The following is a 21,950-nucleotide window of genomic DNA, read 5'->3' as shown; positions in this document are numbered from 1 at the left end:
GGTTAAGTACTTAATTCATTCCGGAGGTCCGTTCTTAACCTGAAACTGTTCTTAACCTGAAGCACCACTTTAGCTAATGGGGCCTCCTGCTGCCGCCGCGCCGCCGGAGCACGATTTCTGTTCTCACCCTGAAGTAAAGTTCTTAACCCGAAGCACTATTTCTGGGTTAGCGGAGTCTGTAACCTGAAGCATATGTAACCTTAAGCGTATGTAACCCGAGGTACCACTGTATATCTTTCTTTGCATATCTGTGCTAGATAAAAACCCATGGTCTGATAACCTGGTGTCGGTACTAGGTGATTATCCAGTGCCACAAGTGGATGCAGCAGGGCTTTCTTTCCCTGCAGCCATGGGTCTTTCAACTCAACCTTCGTAGCTGTCATGTGCCACAGCCAGGACAAGGGTAGGCATGCCAGGATCTGTCAGAGGATGAGAGCCTCAATTGCGGGTGGGGAAGTTTCCAGTAGTGATGGAGAAGAGGGTCGTGTGGCACTGCTGCTGACTTCTTCTATAAGGGAGCAGGAGTCTGCTGGGTCAGTTCCTATTAAGTCTCCTGAGCACAAAGTTTCCAGGGTAGCCAAAGAGGCAGGTAGCCCTTCGGCCAAGCCAGCTGAGTAAGAGGTAGGGGGTTGGACTCTGTACCCATCACAAAAGACCATCTGAACAGACTCAGCAGCTCCTCTTTTAGGAGTGCTCCCTTGCAAGCACAGTCTTTTCACTAGGAATGAGATCCACATAACCGACTGGTCCTGTGATGGTGCCTGCCTATGCCTAGCCATGATCCTAGAACTCTCATGAACGATGTATTCTGTACCTAGAGCTGATACTGAGACTGTGTGCTGATATATCAATAAATCCTTTGGGATTTCCTGAGCTGAAAGCCCTCTGAGTCTCTTGTCTGAGAGTGGGAGCCAGGGCAAGACCAAATTTTGGGGCTGCAGGGGAAAGAAGTCCCATTAGGTGAGTGGATATTCATTCCACAAGTGGGAAACACCTTTGAATGTCACCTATTGATTCTTTTACCACAATTGTAATATTTGCAGAAATCATTGATACATTTGAAGACATGTGCTTAGGACATTTTAAAAAGATGTTGGAAAATATATTATTAGGCTTTGAGATTCTGTAAAGGTTTGGCTTAAAATTTGGTACATGTTTCTGACTTCTTAAGGAGGGTAAAATTTACTGCAGTGTACTATAGAAATATAAAAAGTTATATTAAGTTAACTTTTACCCACAGTACACCCACTGAAATTAATGACCATGACTAACTTAGGTCCATTAATTTCAGTGGGTGTACACTGGATTGTATTCAACTAACTTTTACTCGGTGTGCTGAAAGTACTTCCAATATCATTTTTATTTTTTACCATTTCTTACAATGGTCTTTTAAGCTTGCACAACTTTATTATTCCATATTAAAAACTTGAGCTTGAAATCAAGAACCTTCATCTCAGAATTTATGCTCTTGGCCGCTGTACTACAATAAATAAATGCAGCAAAGGTCCAAAAGTCTAGGAATCGTCATAACTCGTCAGGAGAGAGCCGGCAGAGGTCTGTGCTATCTTTACTTTTAATCGGATTTCTTCCAGTGCCTCTCTTTGCTTCACCCCTTCCAGACTTGTGTGTAGTCAGATACTGTTTGTGGGCTTTTTGTTGTGATTTTTCAGGAAATATTTTTACTGTTGAATTCAGCTGATAAATAAATCTTTTTCAGGCTCATGCTTGTTTATTTAGCTGATATTTATACATGGTGGTTGTGGTAGGCGACATACAGCTTGTGACATACTCAGTTTCTTACAGTTATCTATAGATCTTGCCGTTTGGGGGTGTGTGATCTGCCTCTTCAGGTTGCAAGAGAGAGTCCTAACATAACTTTGAAAATCAACCAGACTTTAATGTATTGCCATTTGCTGCCACTAGTAAGTTTTTTTCCATAGATTATCACCCAAGCTGTGATATGATATCTAACCTACGTACTTCGTGTAGTCACATTGAAATCGGTACACTTAAGTGCATTGATTTCATTGAGTTTGCTCGGAGTCCTCACCTTGTGTTTTATGGCATTAGGTCAGGAGCAAGACAATATACTAGTTTAACAGAACCACCTGTAATATGAAAAATACTATGCTTTATTTTATACCGCCAAATAAGGAAAATAGGTGAAAGAATATAGACAGCAGCATATGTTCACCAACCATGAGTGTTTGTGCAGTATTAGAAACAGAGATATGAAAGCTAGGAGCTAAATGGCTCCTTAAATCTAGGTTATGGGTACAACAACAGAATGTCCAGGTGCAATTTTTTTTAATAACAAGAACACAAAGCTGAAAATGAATGAATTGCTGCTAAAATATTGCAATCATTTTTCACATGGTCTAGTCCCTCCCCTCCCCACCCCTCTAATATTCTTAAGAGGGTCTCTTCCCCAGTCTTCAGAGAGCAGCTGGAAGTGGGGAGGCAGAAAAAGGCCCTCCTTTCCTTCCACTCTGCAATTTTAATCTGAAATCTTAGTCACAGTACTGCGCCCAGAACTCAAAAACTGCTCACCCTAATGAAGTTCCCTGTTGCAAAATGTGCAAGAACAATGGGAGTTTAGAACACGTGTGTGTGTGTATGTATGTATGTATGTATGTACCTGAAAGAAGTGAGTGATGAAGTCAATTCAGGAACATGTTGAGAGTGGGGGTTAGCACTCAACTTCTGTAAGGAAAACAAAAACCCAGTGACTTCAGAATTTAGGGATATGATCAGAACAGAGTTGCTTTTAAGATTGTTAGCAGGGAGGGGAGGATGTTTGAGAGAGATGAGAGCAACAAAGGAAAAGGTGAATTTAACAGGATTGGGGTCTAGAGCACTGGCGCCACAGACTCATAATTGCTTGTTCTGGCTCTGTCTCAGAGACTCAGTTGGTAGTTGAGAGATTAAATTGAGCTGAAAGTATTTATTGCTTGTGAGTGTAGTGGTAAGGTTGGACACCAGATCTTATTTAGAGTAGTTATGAGCAGTAAGTACAAACAGATGTAAAAAAATAAAGGTAACCTTTGCCTAATTAAAATTTGTTTGAAGAAACAAACTTAAATAAAACTATTGAAGTGTACCTGTGCTGTGCAATATTGTCACCTTTAAATGGATGCTTTCATTTAAATAATTATTGTGATTGCTTCATATAATGGAGCGGCATTTTTAGTGCTGCTTCATTTTCCCTTGTAAAATCCACCAGAGCATGTAGCATTGTGGTATAGATTTTCTGTGGAGTTAACAAAATTGGCAGATTTGCATGCACTTTTGTCATCAATGGATACAGCATCATGGATCTTGAAGTATTTGTGGAACTGGCAGAGATGCAGGATGGCTTTTGGAGTAAGTTATGAAGTAGATGAGAATTTAGAGTTTTGAGTGCAAAGTGCTTCTGCTTCTACTGGGATTATAGAAAATGGTTATAGACGCAAAGGATTAAATTGAGTGGTTTTTTTAAAATATAAAAGTATATACTGCTATATCATAAAACATGAAGATGGTATGCACAGGAATATAATGTGATTGATGAGATATATGAGATATTTAAATTGTTTGTTTTGGCAATTTAGCCCACTGTTTATTAAAATAATCCCAAAGTAGGGCACAATGTATAAAAACAAATGCAAAATACCAAGAATAAATAACATAAACCAGGCATAGACAAACTCGGCCTACCGGATGTTTTGAGACTACAATTCCCATCATTCCTGCCCACTGGTCCTGTTAGCTAGGGATGGTGGGAGTTGTAGTCCCAAAACATCTGGAGGGCCGAGTTTGTCTATGCCTGACATAAACCCATAATCACATATCACATACCAGTGATTCCAGCAGGGAAAAGCTGCCTACCCCCACAACCAGTTCTGCCCAAAACCTGAGTGGATAAAAATGGTTTTTAACTGGCACCAAAAACCCATCAGGGTTGACGCCTGTCAGATCTGTGAGGAGAGAACATTCCCCCAAAAGGTGCTGAAAACACACACTCACACTCTTGGTTCATAATGCAAATTTAGCACCATTAAGAGGGCATACTCACCTGATTGTCATGTTCAGGAAATCTTATATGGGAGCAGACAATCCACCAAATATTTAGATCCTAAGCCATTTAGGACTTAAATTCATATATTATATGAATGTAAGTAGTATATGAATATTGGTTATAATATTGCTGTCAATGCTCAAAAGCCCAATCTTGTCACCTGAATTGTGTATCATATTTGCAGTGTGATTGGACAAAGTAGTATGGGGTGTGCATATGAAAGCCTTTAAGGCCTCAGCTCAGTTCCATGAAGGAGTGTTGTCATGGCGGTTCTTTTTTTTGGCCATTAGTCTCTTGTTTTGCGTACATGTTAATGTAAGGAAATACATGTAGTTGAACAGGTTTTGTAATGCTGCTTCATTTTCCCTTGTACAATTTGCTTGAGAAACCTGCTCAAGTTTGGACTTTATTATTTATTTCTCTGTGAGCATCATTTTCGAGTTTAAATACATCAGCTCTTATTCAGCTCTTTTTTCTACTTTTGGCAGAAATATTAAAAACATTTATATTGATGGCTTTTGACTTATATGCTGAGGCTTTGAGAGATGAGATTTTGGGTGTGAGGTTGCATATTACCTTACATTAATATTCATGGTCACCTAACAGTAGAGCATCTTCGCTTTCTCAGAAGCAGACATTTGCCTTTTTCTCAACCTTGCACTTTATTTCTATATCTTGTGACCACTGAAGAAATAATAATAATAATAATTACTGCTACTACTACTATTAGAATAATCATCACAATAAACTATTTGGCTCTTGCATAATCAAAACACTGGAAGATATAGTACTATATCATTGAAGGGGTTTCATTAAATTTTCCTGCTTCAGAGCAGATTTGATGAAATTTAATCCTAGTTGCAATTTATATGATGCCATGTCCGGGCATATGTTTATGTAAGAATTCTGCTTGAAAGTATCTCTGGCACTATAGAGGTAAGTGTTTTTCTTGAAAAAGGTTAAGAGCAGCAGGTGGTGGCGTCTGTCTCTGGAAAATGTTCTTTGGTAATCTTTTCGATAACATCTGTTCTGTTACTATTGTGTGTGGGCAATCAGATCTTTATGACCTCATAATTTGCTATTTGCTTGTACTGCTAATGTCCCTAGGACTTCATAAGGGGCATTTTCTTCTTCGTGAAATCTCTAATGGTGGCTACCACCAGTTTTAGTGCATGAGCCCAAAGCTCAGGTACCTTCCAGAATAGAGTTATTTCCGTGGAATGTGGCAGTTAAGAGTCAGACAAAACTTAGTGGTGTGAGGAGAAATTGGCATTTTGGAGAGCACTTTAATGATGGACTAGGCCGAGCCTCACTACTGAATCTGGGGTAAAATGTTCTGACTGGAAATTTTTTTCTTCAGGGTCTTTCTGGCTGATGGAAACAGGAGAGCAATTTTAAATTTTTGAAGGAAGAAATCAATTCCAGCAATAGACCCCGAGGCAGTGCCACAAAGAAGTGCTCTGAATGGTGAGAGCAGCACAGCTGCCTATTGCCTCTGAAAGAGAGGTTCAGTTTCTCCGAGTTCTTGTCTTAAGTCCAGTTTTAACGGGACCTTTTTAGATGGTACGAAAAGCCTCCTTCAGTAAACCTGCCTCCATGCTTGTTTTTTTGTGTGGGTGGGTTACATCTAGCATTTGTCTTTCCACATGGGTGGATGTTGTGCTGTGCCACATAGTATGAGTGAAGTAGAGTCTTTTGTGAGTGTGGTGTCTTGATTTTTATTGTAGATATCTATCTTGTTACAGGTGACATGGTGTTTTAAGCGATGGACCTGATGCAAAGCTTTAAAAATTGCATCGCAGAGCTGTATTAGTCATAAATGTAAAACACGCAATTGTGTACCTGAAATTGACAGGGCGTGCCCTGTTGTTTGCATGGTGTTTTCATTTCTCAAATTGTGGGCTTAATTCTTGGCTAAAATCACAATATAAGTTTCCTCTTCTTATTGGACTCCTAATTTCCTCTTTCACCTTCCCTTCTGTTTGTTCCCCAGTTACATTTTAATACATGGTTGAGTTTGGTTGACCTCAACTTTTGGGGGTTCTAGGTACATTTATCATTAAATTATTCTCTGACCTTCCCCCACCAGAGAGTGGCTTTGGATAATATTTCTGCATTGCAACTTCCTGTTCGTGTGCATCTTTAAAAACAAACATAGGACTACTTCCACATCTGCACTGCTTAGATATTCAAGGACAGTTTCAAGCAGCAGTTATTTTTAAATTGCTGTTCAGATGAGGTGGAAACAAGAACAACTTGTCACTTGGTCTTCCTTTTGTATCAATATATCTTAAAGACACTATGCTGAAGGAGATAGGTAGATGATAGATAGATAGATAGATAGATAGATAGATAGATAGATGGATGGATGGATGATAGAATTAGGTTCTTATATGGCCTGAATTTCTGTTGTGAAATTCTTCTCGGTAGTGGCACCTTCCCTGTGGAATGCCCTCCCTTCAGATGTCAAGGAAATAAACAACTATCTGACTTTTAGAAGACATCTGAAGGCAGCCCTGTATAGGGAGTTTTTTAAGGATTGATGTTTTTATTATGTTTTAGATATGTTGTAAGCTGCCTAGAAACCAGCCAGAAGGGTGGGGAAAAAATAAAATTATTATTATTATTCACATATAATATTATTATTATTATTCAGAGAGATTAGAGGCAACTTTGAGGTAGGGATCTGTTCTCCCATTCCTTGGAAAGCACCATGTACATAGATGACACCACATAATTAATAATAATATACAGTGGTACCTCGGGTTAAGTACTTAATTAGTTCTGGAGGTCCGTTCTTAACCTGAAACTGTTCTTAACCTGAAGCACCACTTTAGCTAATGGGACCTCCTACTGCTGCCGTGCCGCCAGAGCACGATTTCTGTTCTCATCCTGAAGCAAAGTTCTTAACCTGAAGCACTATTTCTGGGTTAGTGGAGTCTGTAACCTGAAGCATCTGCAGCCCGAGGTACCACTGTATCTCAGAATCAAGCATCTACATAGTCTATGCAAGCCTAGGGTGGCTATGTCTATGAAGGAAATAGAATTTACACTACATAAAAATAATATGCAAAAAACCCCAACACATTTCCTGCCATTTTTTTCCATAGAAAATTTTATGTTATAATTTTTAATATTTGTGTCTTAGATTGATCTGTTGAAGTGCAAGCGGTGTGTCTCATAATTTGTTGCAGCTCATGTAAAGTTAGAGACAACTATAGTTCTACATTTGAATGAATAGGTTATGTTCTGTTGTACAGAGAACAGAATAAATCTTGAGAAGGTCAAGGCTTAAGGCATGCTGGTACTTCCTAGTGGTGAGATGAAAAACTGGGTGGTGCATATATACAACCACATCGTCGTGATAACTTTCACTAGTACAGGTATCTCCCCACTTATGTAGGGGTTACATTGCAGGCCCGTGTGCGCATAAGTGAAGTTGTGTGAAGTTTAAATGCCATCTCTGCCACTCTCTCCTCAAGCCATACAAAAAAAAAAAATGCTTTCTCCAAAAATATCCGCAACTAGAATTGAAGCTGTGGAGCTGGCAGGAGGCTAGAGGGATGTGTAGGAAAGTGGTGGCAGCGGCGGCTGCACTACCCCACACATCAGCTGTTAGGTGGGGAGGCTGAGCAGCATAAACAAAGCCCAGTCTCTTCAGGGCTTCCTCCACCTTCACTGATACCCTCTTCCGGCTCTGGGGTTGGTCTTTTCGTGAGCTACAAGGACTCCTTCCTGGTTTGAATCGAATTATTTATTTCCTGTCACTTCATGTATACGCGGTCACACGTGAGTTGATCGCGTGCAAGTGGGTGATGCTTGCATGTCTCTTAGATGCCAGTGAACACAGGGAGTAACTCAAACAAGGGGTATCTGAATGTTTAGCAATATAAATACTCTTCTTTGCCATTGTTCTCAGGTTAATTTTGGATGAATTTTATTGGGAAAGGGTCATTCAGTTGCTTTTAACTTTTTGGATTCTTTAAATATCAACCTTTTAAATAGAGGTCATGTCAGTATATTCACATTGACCAGTGCAGCTTACAAATGCGCTCTTGCAAGAAATCACCTAGGAAGTTAAGTAACTGAGACAAAGTAGTGTGATAGAAAGTGTAAGAACAGAAATTGATAAAATGTATACCAGTGCTTTCATTATATTCCAACAGTTTTTCCCCCTTTTTAATTTATGTGAATGCATATTTTAAGATATAGCTGCATCGTTTCTTTCTATACTATTTGCTTGTGGTTTGGGCTAAGAAATAGCAACTGTCCAGATGTTCTTTGATTCAGCTACAATACTTGGCTTCGTTTGTTGGGTGATTTTCAGTGTTTTGCAGATAGATCTCAAAAGCACCTTTCTGAAGGAGGAAAATGTTTCCTCCAACAGAGGAAGCTCATCTGAACCCAACCCAATGATATAAAGTAATTTCAACAAGTTGTATATGCTTTTAAGAGAATATACACACCATATTAAACTGTATTTTGAGGCTCTAGACATGAAACACTTCAGGTGACTGGTAAATGAATAGATTTATCTGAAAAAGATTTGCCAAGAACTTTTCAGTATTTTCTCTTCAAAAGTGTTCTTAAAAGAAAAACTCTTAATATCTAGCTAGCATATTAGATGCATTGTTCATCTAGATGCATTGTGCCCATGTATTCTTTTTGTTTTAATGTTTTCTTGGTATAATTTCCTATCTTGGTAATTCAGGTGAAAAAAGAAGTCTTTGATCAAATAACTTTGTTTTTGTAAAGATCTGGCAACATTTCTTGCAGGTACCTTTTGATTTATAACCCTACAGAACAAGAACGTACATCAGTGGTTTCAGTGTACGTGAATACACCTCGAATTAAAGTATTGTCTCCTTCTGGAAGACCAGTTGTGGTCCAGCTTACCGCAGTATGGGATGGAGCTGCTAAAATAACATATGATGCATATCAGGCAAGCTATTTGTAATACACCTATGAAAGTGTATTGAACAAGCATGTGGATATTTTCTATGTGGGAAGTAGTAGTACAAAATGGCAAACAAAAAGGGAATTCAGTCATCTGCAACTGTTGCTAGATAATGTATTTGGGAAAATTTTAAAAGCAAACAAGTGATAATTTTAACTATGGGATTTGATTATTGTCCCCTCCCCTTTATAAATAGTAATTGGATGCCTATGCATTTGAGACTTGAAAGGTGCATAAAATTACTACAGCATGTGTGTTTACTTGGAAGTAAGCTCACTTTAATTTCTTGGAGGTTGCTGATAAGAAATTTGGTATAGGATTGTAGTCCTACTAAAGCTTTCTTTTAATCCAGGTTATAGTTCCAAAGTGACAAAAAAATAATCAATTTTTCATTTCAAATATTTAGTTTAATTATGTTTTTCCTGGTGGTGAGAAGTCAGAGCAGAATGTGTAAGTTTGAAGTTAACAATTCTCTGAACATAAAATATTTTGTTTGTCTCTCTGGGAAAGGAGAATCCAGGTTACGTTTCCTTTCAAATTCTCTTGGCTCTCCAGTTTCATAAAATTCTGTGGAATTTCCATCAACATTTTTTCTGCTATAATCCTTATGCTTTTTGTAACAGTTTCCTAAAAGTGCAAAATGAAAACATTTTTCTCTGCTACTGCTGAAGTACAAGAACCCTACTGAGGGGATGCAGCTGTAGTGTTTGAGCATGCGGAAAATAACTTCTTGATTTCCCTTTCTGTCTCTTGCTTGAAATATAAGTAAGCGTCTTTACTTGTGTGAAACAGCTTTAAAGAAAAGCACTGCAATTCCTTATATATTCAAGTAAGAGTACATGCAGTGATTAAAACAAGGATGGTTTGTTGCTCCAAAATATTTTTTTGTTGATTCATTGCTCCTCAGGTTTCTCAAACGTAGAAGAATTTGATTGCATCATTACCTTTGAATTTCTTAGAATAGAAGCAAATGAGGATAAATTGATGTAGTGGAATCTTTGAAAGGCAGCTATTGTAGCTAATATTGTGTCCTAGGTTCTGCTTTATTGTAGGAAAAGCATGGATTTAATAAACTGAAAAGAATCCTGCTAAATGAGATCTAGCTCTCTTGAGTACCATTATTTTCACATGTCTGTTCATAACAAGGATGTTGGCTTTGATTAGAAAATAGTTCCTAGCACTGTTGTGAGTTTAGGATCTCGGTATAAGTCATCCTTTGGGGACCAAATAATTTTGTTTACACTTGGATGTCTGCTCTTGATATTGGAAAAATAACCTTTCTTTGCCTTCACTTAACAGATTTCTTTCTTGGTTCGTATACCACCCTTGGGTTTTGGAGTTTACCAGCTACTGGAGGGTCTGAGTTCTGAAGTTGCATTGGCAGACTATAATCTCTATCATAACGACAAAGCTAAGCTAGTCAAGCCCTATAGAGTTTTCAACGTTAAAGAGATACAGAATGCTCTGGATGAGATCATGCTAGAGAACTCTTACATGAAAGTCTGGTTCTCTGGGAATTCTGGCCTTCTTGAGGTATGTATATTTAACTATTTGAAAATATTTTGAGATTGAAATAATGTGGAATAACATTATTATTATTATTATTATTATTATTATTATTATTCCTTTAGAAAGTAAATACGAAAGAAAATAATAAAAATCACCGTGTCAAGATGGAATTTGTTTGGTATGGGACTACAAGTAACAGAGATAAGAGTGGGGCTTATCTCTTCTTACCGGATGGAGACGCCAAGGTAATAATAGGCTTGTGTTTGGACTATATTGAGGAAAGCAGGGAAGAGTGTATATACAGGCTTTGATCCAGAGGTACCATTCTGCTAGTGGAAAACTTCCCCCACTTTTGAAATAGATGTTGTGACCTCCCAGAAGAGCACTGGATTGAGAAAAGTGAGCCATGACTGACTGGGAAGAAAAGGGGATGAATCTCTTGAGAGTCAGTGCTCATTTAGCTATCCATTAGTGGTAAACTGGGATCTGATCAAGAACATTTTTATCACTTGTCGTGTTATATAGGTATCACTAAAAAAAAAATAATGGACTTAATCCAGATATGCTCTTATTGGAAGAAATAGAGGCAGGGTGATTTTTGCTGGTTACGCCTTCCTGCTACAGCCCCTTTGTGTTTCTTGAAAACATACCCTTAAGGATTGGGAGAACTAGGTTGTAAGAGATGATGTGAGGAAATCAGGGGGAATTGTCTTGTACTCCACAGCTTCTTCCATCAATGGAAGGAAGCTTTCCATTTGTGGAAGGGCAACTGCAGAGCCAACCTAAAATATTGAAGTACAGTGGTACCTCTGGTTAAGTACTTAATTCGTTCCGGAGGTCCATACTTAACCTGAAACTGTTCTTAACCTGAAGCACCACTTTAGCTAATGAGGCCTCCTGCTGCTGCCACGCCGCCGGAGCACGATTTCTGTTCTCATCCTGAAGCAAAGTTCTTAACCTGAGGTACTATTTCTGGGTTAGTGGAGTCTGTAACCTGAAGCAAATGTAACCTGAAGCGAATGTAACTTGAGGTACCACTGTAGATAGTGAAATGGGCCTTCATTTTTAACTGAAGATAAACTGCAGATACAAAACATTTTGGAAACGGGGATCTACAGCAGGATTGAGGAGCATCCAACCCACAGACCTAATTAGGTCTGGCAGGGATCGCTGCTTGATTCATGAAGCCATTACCCCCTCCCCCAAACCACAACCACCTTTCCCAGGCCTCCATCAGATGAGGGGCAGGTGGGGATGTGGCAGCCGATGAATGATCAGGACCTTTGAAATGTGCTCCTGGTTGTGCATTCATAAGGGGAGGGGGCCTGCTGTCGCTGCCGATGACTGAGAAGGCCATCTCCCAGTTTTCTTGGGATTTCCAAAAATAAATATTCCAGTTTTATGAAAAGCTGTGCCAGAAAGAGGGAAACTATTTAATTAGTGATCAGATGTCGTTGAGTAACAATTGTCCTTTGTTCATATAGCTCTTGGTTGAAGCTTGAGGGATCTTTGACAAGATAAATGTGGCCCAAAATCCATCTCTCTCATACAAAGTACAATTTTAACTTGGAGCTCTTTCAAGGCATTCCACGGATGTGATGAAAGAGGATGTGTGAGGGACATGCTTCTTCCTACTTTTTGGAGCTCCTCTGAATGGTCGCAACAACAGTGCCTCCCCCCCCCCCCCCCTTAAGCAAGACAATGAAATGTGAAGATTCAAAATACTAACATAATTTTGCTTTTGTCTTTTTGCAGCCCTATGTTTTCTCTGATCCACCTATCATACGAGTCACACATGGGAGGATCTTTTCTGAAGTTACTACTTTTTTCCATCATTTGACACACACAATACGACTTTACAAAGTTCATGGTAATGTATTGTTAGCAAATCTAGCTGTGCAATTATGTTCCAGTTCTTTTAGGGTTTAATATTGTCTTGTTTCGGTGCATGTGAATACAGTTGACTTTCCTACAGTTTACCATTTTAGAAACTTGTTAACTGCAGTGAGAGTTGTTCAGAAATGAACTCTTTGATCTGCTACATTTCTTCAGCCTACTTTAGATTAATGTAATCCATTGTTTGTGGTGGTGCTTTTGAAAAGTGTTTGGGAACGTCAACTGGTTTCAACTAACAGCCTTATATATCTATATTTCTATAGATATAGACAACAGCCTCTGCCAGGGACCCTCACTCAAGTAAAAGCCATGGGGGGGGGGTTCAGCATAAAAAATTTGCTGAAAAAGTCGGCATATGCTTGAGTATATACGGTAAACATTATACAACCTTTAAAATATCCAATGGCTTCCCTTCTTCTCCTTCCATAGTTCATATTACAAATCATACTTTCCTGCATATTTTACTATAACAATTCAAATCAATTTTCCACTTTTACATCAATCAAATATTGTTTACTCTTTTGAATTTATCTTAATGCTGCCAGTGTTTTCAGCTGTGTACAATTATTCTCCATATATTCATTAAATATTTTCCATTCTTCTTTAAATATACGTTCTTCTTGCTCTCTTATTCTGTGGGTTAAACCTGCAAGTTTTTCTTCATATTCTAACATCTAAAGTTGCCAGTGCTCTTTACAAGGGACCTTTGCTCACTTTCCATTTGGGGGCTAACATGTTGCATACATAACAAAACTTTTCTGGCACCTGGGAATTTCTGTCTGGGTTATTCCCAACAAAAAGGGCTCTGGTTTTTTTGGTGGAAGGTAGATCTAAACACCCCCCCCCCCAACTCATCATAAATAATTTCCCAACTCATTCTTTAATTCACACTACTTTTGAAAATCAAAGGAGAGCAACAAAGGTGGAATCAGTTGAATTAATAAATATATCATGTGCAAAAGATGGCGTTTTCTGACATCTTTCCTTTGGTTCCAGTCCTCTTCTAAAGCAGGATATGCAGCTCTAGAGATTCAACCAATAGAAGCATCTACGAAAACCCTCTTTACGTGGCTCCAATTGAGCTGCAAATATATGTTGCACTTGACTGGTTCCTTACTGCTTAGGATCATGGGTTGGACAGACTAATATTTGGAAATTACTGAATCTCATTTTATATTTAGGGCTTGAAGGTCAGTCTCTTGAGGTATCCAACATTGTGGACATTAGAGGAGAATACAATCGTGAGATTGCAATGCGGATTTCATCTGACATAGAAAGCCATAACAAATTTTACACTGACCTCAATGGATACCAGGTAAACGCCATGTGTTAATTTAAACACAGGGGTTATGTTCTACGTTTTAGATTAGCCTTTTTGTTAACATTTAGTCCCATCTTTTATTGGAGTGGTGTTTTTTAAAAAATTAGTAACAATTTTTAAAAAAATTCTATAAACTGGATGAAAATCTTAAAATATTTATGTTATCTTCCCATCCTCCTCATCCCCTATTTTTTTTTAAATTCCACTCAATTTTATCAGACATTAATGAAGAAATGCCACCTTTTATCTCCCACTAACGATACCATGTCTGTCCCCATGTTTTGTCTCTCTCACTTACCTGGATTCCCAAGTCAGGACAGCAGAGAGGTGCTTCCATTCCCTTTAAAAGGGAGTTATCAACTAGCATAACCTGAGGTTGGTGCAATCAGTATGTTTGCTGATGAACCCACAGCCGTGGTGGAATGCAGCAGACCTCACTCAGGCAAGCTCCCTGTATTTTCAGCAACATGTATGCAAGCTCTTGCACATGGTAAATTAGAAGATAAGGAGGCACACAGAAAGCAAGTGAATCTCAAAAATGATGAAGAGAAATAAAAACCCAGTTGTTAACCACCTTCTCTTATACCAGTTCACCCTTTCACTGAGATTATAATCTGTGACTTTCCTCTGGGAGCTCCCACAGATTTAGCTGTGTTGCATACAGATGTTTGTTTGTTAAAATATTAGTTAGAAAGATAACTTGTTTATAGGCTGTCATCAATAACTTGGTTTTAGGGAGAGGAACAGAAATTGGGCAAGCCTGAAAGTATAGTAGAGTCATTCCTTGGCTCCCTAATACCTTGGGAGTTGAACATTTCAGCTTCCAGACGATCGAAAACTGGAAGTGAGTGTTCCGGTTTTCAAATGTTCTTTCGGAAGCCGAATGTCCGATGGGGCTTCTGCTGCTTCCAGTTGGCTACAGGATGCTCCTGCAGCCAATCATAAGCCACACATTGGAAGTCAAATGTTTTGGAAGTCAAACGGACTTCCGGAACAGATTCTATTCAACTTCCAAGGTACGACTGTATTCAATTACCATTTAGCAAAAGTTTTTTTTTCTATTTGTCTTATGTAAATTATCAATGAAATTTACTGAAGTCACATTTGATAATTTAGATTCAGCCTAGACAGACAATGAGCAAATTGCCTCTTCAAGCAAATATTTATCCAATGGCAACAATGGCTTATGTCCAGGATAGCAAGATACGCTTGTCTCTTCTTTCTGCTCAGTCTCTTGGCGTTGCAAGTTTAAAAAGTGGTAAGTAGCACTAGAAGGTTTAAAAGACTGACTATGCTGGAAAGTAAACCATGTTGTGGTCATAACATAGCTCAAAGGCCCTGCAAGTTCCATGGAATTCTCCAAGGCTAATCAAGGTTCTATGAATAGTTGATAAGATATGTAGGTGCTTGCTAAAACATTGGAGGAAAAAGTAATATAAGTAGAGCAATGTTTATGAATATTTTGGACAAACGATCTTGGATTAGGAGAGCTTTAAGACTCTGTTAATATTTCTAGCCTTTATATATATGTAGAATAATGGGTAGTCTGTCTTTTCGTAGCAGTATGATTTTTAGATACTTTAACAGAGTGCTGAGTGGTGGATCCAAAATAAGACGAATGTTTGTTTTTAGGTCAATTAGAGGTCATCATGGATCGCCGACTTATGCAGGACGACAATCGAGGTTTAGGACAAGGTGTACAAGATAACAAAATCACAGCTAATCTATTCCGAATTCTGTTGGAGAAAAGAAATGGAGTAGATATGGTAGGAGAAGTGTTACAAATAACTTGATTGCAGTTTCTTGAACATTAGCTTCCAAATATATGTACATGTATATGTATCATAAGAACATTTTACTAAGGGATTCTCCATATCTCTAATTAGTACATTAATCTTTCAGTATTCCAAATATGGATTCACTTATGTTACTGAACCTGACCATGGTGTGTCATAAAGTTTTTCTGTTCTTCCCTGTTTTAGGAAGTTCATATGAAAGAATATGTTGCTATAATGTCACTCACTAAGTCCAAATAAATTCTGGTGGAAGGGGGTTGGGCGAAAGGTGATTCTTCCATCTGTAGAACTGTAGACATCAGGCATCACTGTAAGACTCCTGTGGTTTGCAGGGGAGCACATGGGGCCTTCTACATGCAGAAGGAGGGAATAGGGATAGGGAAAGAAACAGTGATTGTGGTGGAGGCTCATTGTTGGGAGTGGGGATAGCAGTGATAATAGTTGAATATTTGGTCCTCTACACTACTCTTAAGATGAAATATTTCAGCATCATGCTTTGCGTCATATGACTTTATCTACTATAGAGTGAAGTCATACAGATGCACAACTTAGCAAATTTTCACAGGGGTGCATAAAGAACATCCTGAGTGTACAAGCCAAGCTGCTTTAAATTAAAAGTATTTATTTATCACAGTCTTAAGTGGTACAGATTTGACAAAGATAAACACCATTCCAGTCTATGGTGTAGTCACAGATCATTATACTGTGACCCCAGGGAAGTCTGAGGTTGTAGCAGTTAAATTTAAAATCTTTATAGCAGGTTACCTAGTTAAACGAGACACACAGAGAAACAGCCCAGTAAACCAAGAAAAGGGTACCTCTGTTTCCTTCAGGATTAAAAGAGCACACTGTTCAGTCATTGGTCAGGAACCAGCATGACAGAGGGATGGAAAAGACCCCCACAGAGAGTATGGATGATGAAGAACCAGTTCCTTTGGGATATGCATATAGACCCCCAATAGATCAGCTAGGCACTTCCAAATGCTGCATAATCACTTCTATATGAGAGAAAGAGAAACTACACAATTCACACACTGTGCCATAGGTTAAAGTATGTGCCCTAACAGTGCTGTGGCTTCTTTTGACCACTAGAGTGTATGTCTGTTTATGGTAATTTGGGGGGGGGGGGCACTGTTGACTTTAAAACACTGTTGGCTACCTATGTCCCAAATGCCATTTAGTTTTATTCATGGGTTCATTTATCAGCTTAAATGAATGCATATATGTTCAATGTACCACAACTGAAAATAGCTTACTACTATCTTCTTTTTTTAATAGAAAGAAGAAAAATCGACAGTCAGCTTTCCTTCTCTCCTTAGTCATATAACATCATCTTTCATAAATCATCCTTTGATTCCAATGATTACCTATGCAGACATCGGCATCCCATCGCTGTTGAATACCTTTTCTCCATTAATGTCATCCATGCCCTGTGATATGAATATAGTTAACTTAAGAACCATACAATCAAAGGTAAGTTTGAAATAGTTATTTCAGTATACTCAAAACCATTGCTTTCTAGAAATCCCCTTTACAAGACTTCTGAAATGGGTCTCTGAAGAAATTAGTACAGTCTTAGCATCTTTTACTCCTAAACACTATAAAATGTGCCTGGCATTATTGACACTGTTAATGATACTCTCTGGTGTCAAAGAGCAGTGCAGAAGTAAGTTTGGGAAGTGAGTAAGGGCTTGAGTCTGATTACTAGGATGATTTATTTGAGATGCACAATTCCTTACCTACTTATAACAATGCTTTGCAACCTAGCTTGTGACATGTACTTCCATGAATGTAGATTTACAGATGCAGTCACTTCTTTTCTACACCACAAACAGAATTAATTTCTATGGGCAATAACTCTATGTATGCTACGTATGGGCTTTCATTATGTGAGTCTACTGAAGTAGAGAGTGATAAATGTCTGCTTCCTTATAGACCACAAACCATCATTTTTGTACAAGGAACAATAAAATTGTAGATTTCTCTGCCTAATGATGCATATTATTGGAATGATAAACGTCAACGTATTTAAGACAATGTGAAATTACGAAATGTTGCAATCTTTCATTAGTAGCATTAAAATACTCAGATTTAAACTAGACAGAGAATAAGATGAATTTTGGTAATCAAGAAGAACCAAAAGACTTTTCCAGATAACATTTGCCTCTGTTCTCTCTCTCTCTCGGCAGTAGCATCTTTCCTCCCCCCCTGCAAAAATAGGGAAGGTGTGATGAAGCCTTGTCATAAAATAGCCATGCTCCTGTTCACAGTGTTAAATAAATAAAGGGAGAAGTGTTCTTACACACGGGGTGGATAGTGGGCAGCCTTTAGAAAAACAAATATTTTAAAGCAAAAGCCTAACAAAAGAGCAGACAATCTTGCTTAATGGGCAAGAGGTAGGCATGCTGAAATTCACTGCCGTATTTGTTTTGCTATCGTTAAATGGATAGATGATACGCCAGAAATGTACTTCAGTGCAGGGCACAACATACTATTGCCATAAGATATGATGGTGGCCACTAGTTTTAATTGGCTTTAATTAGACAGCTTCATTTAGGCTACTAGTCATGGATGGCTCTTTGTGTAAATTTCTCTAATGGTGTTTTCCGTATCATTTAGTAGCTGACAGCATGGGTTTTGAGAGTTCCGCTTCAAAAAAATTACATATTTTGCACACCTATCATGTATTCCCATCTTCTGCCTTTTAGAAGAGCTATTGTATGTGCCTGCTAACATTGTAGGCTCCTGAATCCTTTAAAAAAAACAACTAAAAAAGCTTAGACACTTACTTTTTGTACAATTGTATGTACTGTTCTAGTTATGTGGGAGGTTATTTTGCCTGAATTTCTGGCTTAGTTTTTAGTGCCACTGCCAAGTGAATCTAATGGTATATAAAGTAACAGATGCTTTGTTCATCTTACTGAGCTGTTTATTAGCCCATAACCTGCTTCAGATAACATCTGTATTCCTGCACACATGCATTTTGGGATATAACTGCTATGTATGCCAAAATCTTCTAAGTTTTAGTATAGTAATTAAAATTATGTATGTGACTGAACCTGTTATGGCCATATAACTGAGGTCTAAAATCATAGCAATAATCAGTGAAGTTGGGCAATGTTGGGCTCCAGAGTAACTTGTCAATTTCCTAGCAGTTTCAGTCAGGATTCAAAAGTTTGTGCCTCTGCCCAGACTCTACAGTTCTTTCCTCCTCTCCTCACCCCCTTTGCCCACAATTTCTCCTTTTGTTTTGCAGGCAGATTCTGGGCCATCTGAGGAAGCAGCCCTGATTGTTCACAGGAAGGGATTTGATTGTAGGTTCACAAGCACAGACCTGGGCCTCCTCTGCTCTACAACTCAGGGAAAGGTATTCTACAATATTTTAGATGTATTCATACGGTAGTAGTGAAACAAGTTGGCAGAGTTTGAGTCAGCTGCTTATGATAATGGCTTGGACCTGCTTAATTGGATTTTCTACCTTCTTTCCTTGTAGCAGGCTCTTATACTATGCCACAAATCAGTCCTGAAAGTATCTTCAGTTTAAGAGACGTCTCCCATGTTGCACGACGAGGGACTGCTGCTTGAGAAACACAAGCCTGCAGTTCACTTAAGTGAGCAGAATTGTAGTGCCCTGTTCACCTCTGCATAGTTCCATGCTTATTTCAGACATCATGGTATATTGTAATGTTTTGCTGGTGATATATCATGATTTTGAAAGCCAGATATTGCCCAGCCCTCACACACATTGTGATTTGTGATATATTGCCAGGTTATAAATATTATGAAACGGTTTTCAGAATGTGAACTTCAAGCCGGTTTTGGACAATATATCCATATTTCGCCCATCCCTAGTTAGAATCTACTTACGAGGAACTCAGTTGGAAAATCATTAAAGAGTGAAGTTAAAATTCATGTCCAATTCTGTGTTATAAATAATGATCTTTTTTTTACTTCTCCAGCTAAAGGTGCACAGACTCTTTAACAAGTTCCATGTGGGAAGTCTTATACCTACATCCTTATCTTTGATGCATTCACCTCCAGATGCCAGAAACATTAGTGAAATCAGTATGAGTCCTATGGAGATAAACACATACAGAATTCAGCTGAGATGAAACTTGACCTTTAGAACTCAAATGCTAAAGAAGAATCTGCAACTTTTCTCAAAGATTGGTGTGCAATAAGAAGCACATTTCTATTCCAGCTTCTTGGATACTGTGACAGTACATTCACTCTAGAATTTATTTGATCTCCAGCACAGTAAAAAGCCATGATGCAAGCAAGCAACTTTACCATTAACAAAATGCCAACATCAGTATAAGAAGTGGAAGAAAAACAAAGGATATTTTCATCGACATAGTGAATCTCAGGTTAAATGTTAGTTTATGGCTTCTAAGTTTATGATTTTTGTGTTTGAAAGGTTGGGACTGTTGATTTTTAAATGGTTTTCTGATCTGTAATTGGGTCTTAAATAATTACATATTGTTGAAATCCCAGATAGTACAGTCTGGAATTAAAACCCTGAATATGCTCTGGCGAAGCTATTGTCCAAATACTTGTAAAGACTTCTATAAGCGACAGTTACAATTTTGTTCCACATGGAGTCTGCATTTATCCCACTCTAGCCGTAGAGTGAAATCCAAGAGCCTTTGAGAAGTGTGGAAAATTATAATCACTTGTTCTACCATCTTGAAGTGGCAGAAGTTAAAATTCCGGAATTTTAGATTCATCTTTCTTGGAAATGTCAAACAAACTTCTGTTTCGTTACTTGACACATTGGGATATGTGCAATTACTCCATTATGAAGAGTAAAGAAAGTTAAGTCTATAATTTCATGAATACAAGATTTTTTTACAGAACATTTGGATACTAATGCTCTCTGAAAGCCTTTTTCTATTTCAATATTTCAATATCAAAATAAATGTGCCTTATTTTTTTATACATCTTGTTACTCTTTTGGTGTCCATGTAGTGTTTTTGGGGGGGAAGGGGGGGAGGACATTAAAACATATTTTTTATTTGACAGTGGTGGTTACATTCCGTTCTCCTGCACCAAATTTGTTCTGGTGGTGGTGGTCTGAATGCTCTAATTGAATGTAGAAAATGATGTGATGATTTAAAACAATGGAAGAATAAATAATACTGTAAAATTCATCTATCAGTTAAACTGCAACATACACATAAATTTAAAGGTGTGCAAAAGCTGCCTTGCCATGTATATTGTAGCAAACAGTGCATTGAGAATCATGTGCCTATATTTTTTAAATGTCACTGTACAAACTTAAATGTCCATGCTTATTTTGCTAATGCTTGTTACATATTTCTGAAGATGCTATTCCTCAGTATTTCTGCCTCCAGTATTTTACACTGAGATCTTGAAGCCATGGGGATTTAAAAGTTCCACTTCCCTAAATAAAGTTACTGTTTACTATTAGCAACCAGTAAAGGCTGCAATCCTATAAACACCTAGGGGCATGTTCCATTGAACCCAATGGGACTTGCTCCTGTGTAGACATATGTAGGAATGCACTGTAAATTGCAATTCTGTATGATTCCAGTTCCTTTAACTTTCACCTTTTTTTAAGTTTTGCTGATACATAATTTCCTCTGAAACTAATATTTTAATGGGGGAATGGCTTTTATAGTCGCACATTTTTGTACTGTAGTAATCTGATCTATGCCATGTTGATATCCAGGCACATTTCCCATCTTAATGACATTAAATTCTTTTATAATTTTCATGTTTTGAAGGCATTCTTCAGAGGACACTATATAGATTCCCTATTTCATTTTTTGTATTCACACAATTTCATGTGAAATGTTGGGAAAAAATAGTACAGTGGAAGAGTATTAAGAAGCTATAAATGAATTATTTTATGCAATAAACATAAAAAATGAATACTTTTTCTTTAGATGAAATCCTTAAATGCCAGCAGAACATTCCTGTAACTACTTCTTCAGTTTTATGATGTCCATAAGTGGGAAATATTTACTGGAAGCCTCTAATTGTTCTTAAGGGAGTAAAAATTATTCAAAAGGTTAAAATTCAGAAAAATAAAAAGATGCAATGAATTGTAGTCTGTTTACTTGTAAAACACGCTTCCAAATAATGTTTCATGTGACAGCCCAATCTTACAACATGTTCCCTCAGAAATCCTATTGCGTAAGTCTACATTAAAATGCATGTCTACTTGGAAGTTGCGTTAAATGGGACTTATTTCCATGTAAGTGTTCAGGATTGCAGCCTAAACTACTTAGTTAGCAAGCATAGGATTGCAGCCTATTTTTTTACTCATTTATTTTTCATCGGCTGTACAATCATGCCTGAATGTTCCTTAACCAGCAGACGTTTGTATTAAGTCAAAATAATTCTTGTCTGAAAGCTAATGCCTTCTGAAGCAATGGCAATTAATTCAAT

The 21,950-nt window shown here is 38.0% G+C and overlaps 1 protein-coding gene across 1 annotated transcript in view; it reads left to right on the top strand.

The window, feature by feature from the left end:
• Positions 1 to 21,604, top strand: part of MAN2A1 (mannosidase alpha class 2A member 1) — a 56,678-nt gene extending 35,074 nt beyond the window's left edge. Inside the window, exons 13-22 of the mRNA XM_028747881.2 lie at positions 8,834 to 8,999; positions 10,314 to 10,547; positions 10,646 to 10,768; positions 12,279 to 12,393; positions 13,601 to 13,734; positions 14,857 to 14,998; positions 15,373 to 15,506; positions 16,815 to 17,009; positions 18,793 to 18,903; positions 19,496 to 21,604. Coding sequence (XP_028603714.2) covers positions 8,834 to 8,999; positions 10,314 to 10,547; positions 10,646 to 10,768; positions 12,279 to 12,393; positions 13,601 to 13,734; positions 14,857 to 14,998; positions 15,373 to 15,506; positions 16,815 to 17,009; positions 18,793 to 18,903; positions 19,496 to 19,648 — 1,507 coding nt within the window. The 3' untranslated portion in view covers positions 19,649 to 21,604. The remainder of the gene's footprint in view (positions 1 to 8,833; positions 9,000 to 10,313; positions 10,548 to 10,645; positions 10,769 to 12,278; positions 12,394 to 13,600; positions 13,735 to 14,856; positions 14,999 to 15,372; positions 15,507 to 16,814; positions 17,010 to 18,792; positions 18,904 to 19,495) is intronic.
• The last annotated feature ends 346 nt before the right edge of the window (positions 21,605 to 21,950 follow it).

This window comes from Podarcis muralis, chromosome 11 (assembly GCF_964188315.1).
Source record: "Podarcis muralis chromosome 11, rPodMur119.hap1.1, whole genome shotgun sequence".
NCBI classification, from domain to species: domain Eukaryota; kingdom Metazoa; phylum Chordata; class Lepidosauria; order Squamata; family Lacertidae; genus Podarcis; species Podarcis muralis.
Note: the sequence above shows the minus strand (reverse complement) of the source record. Positions and strands in the feature narration are given on the sequence as shown.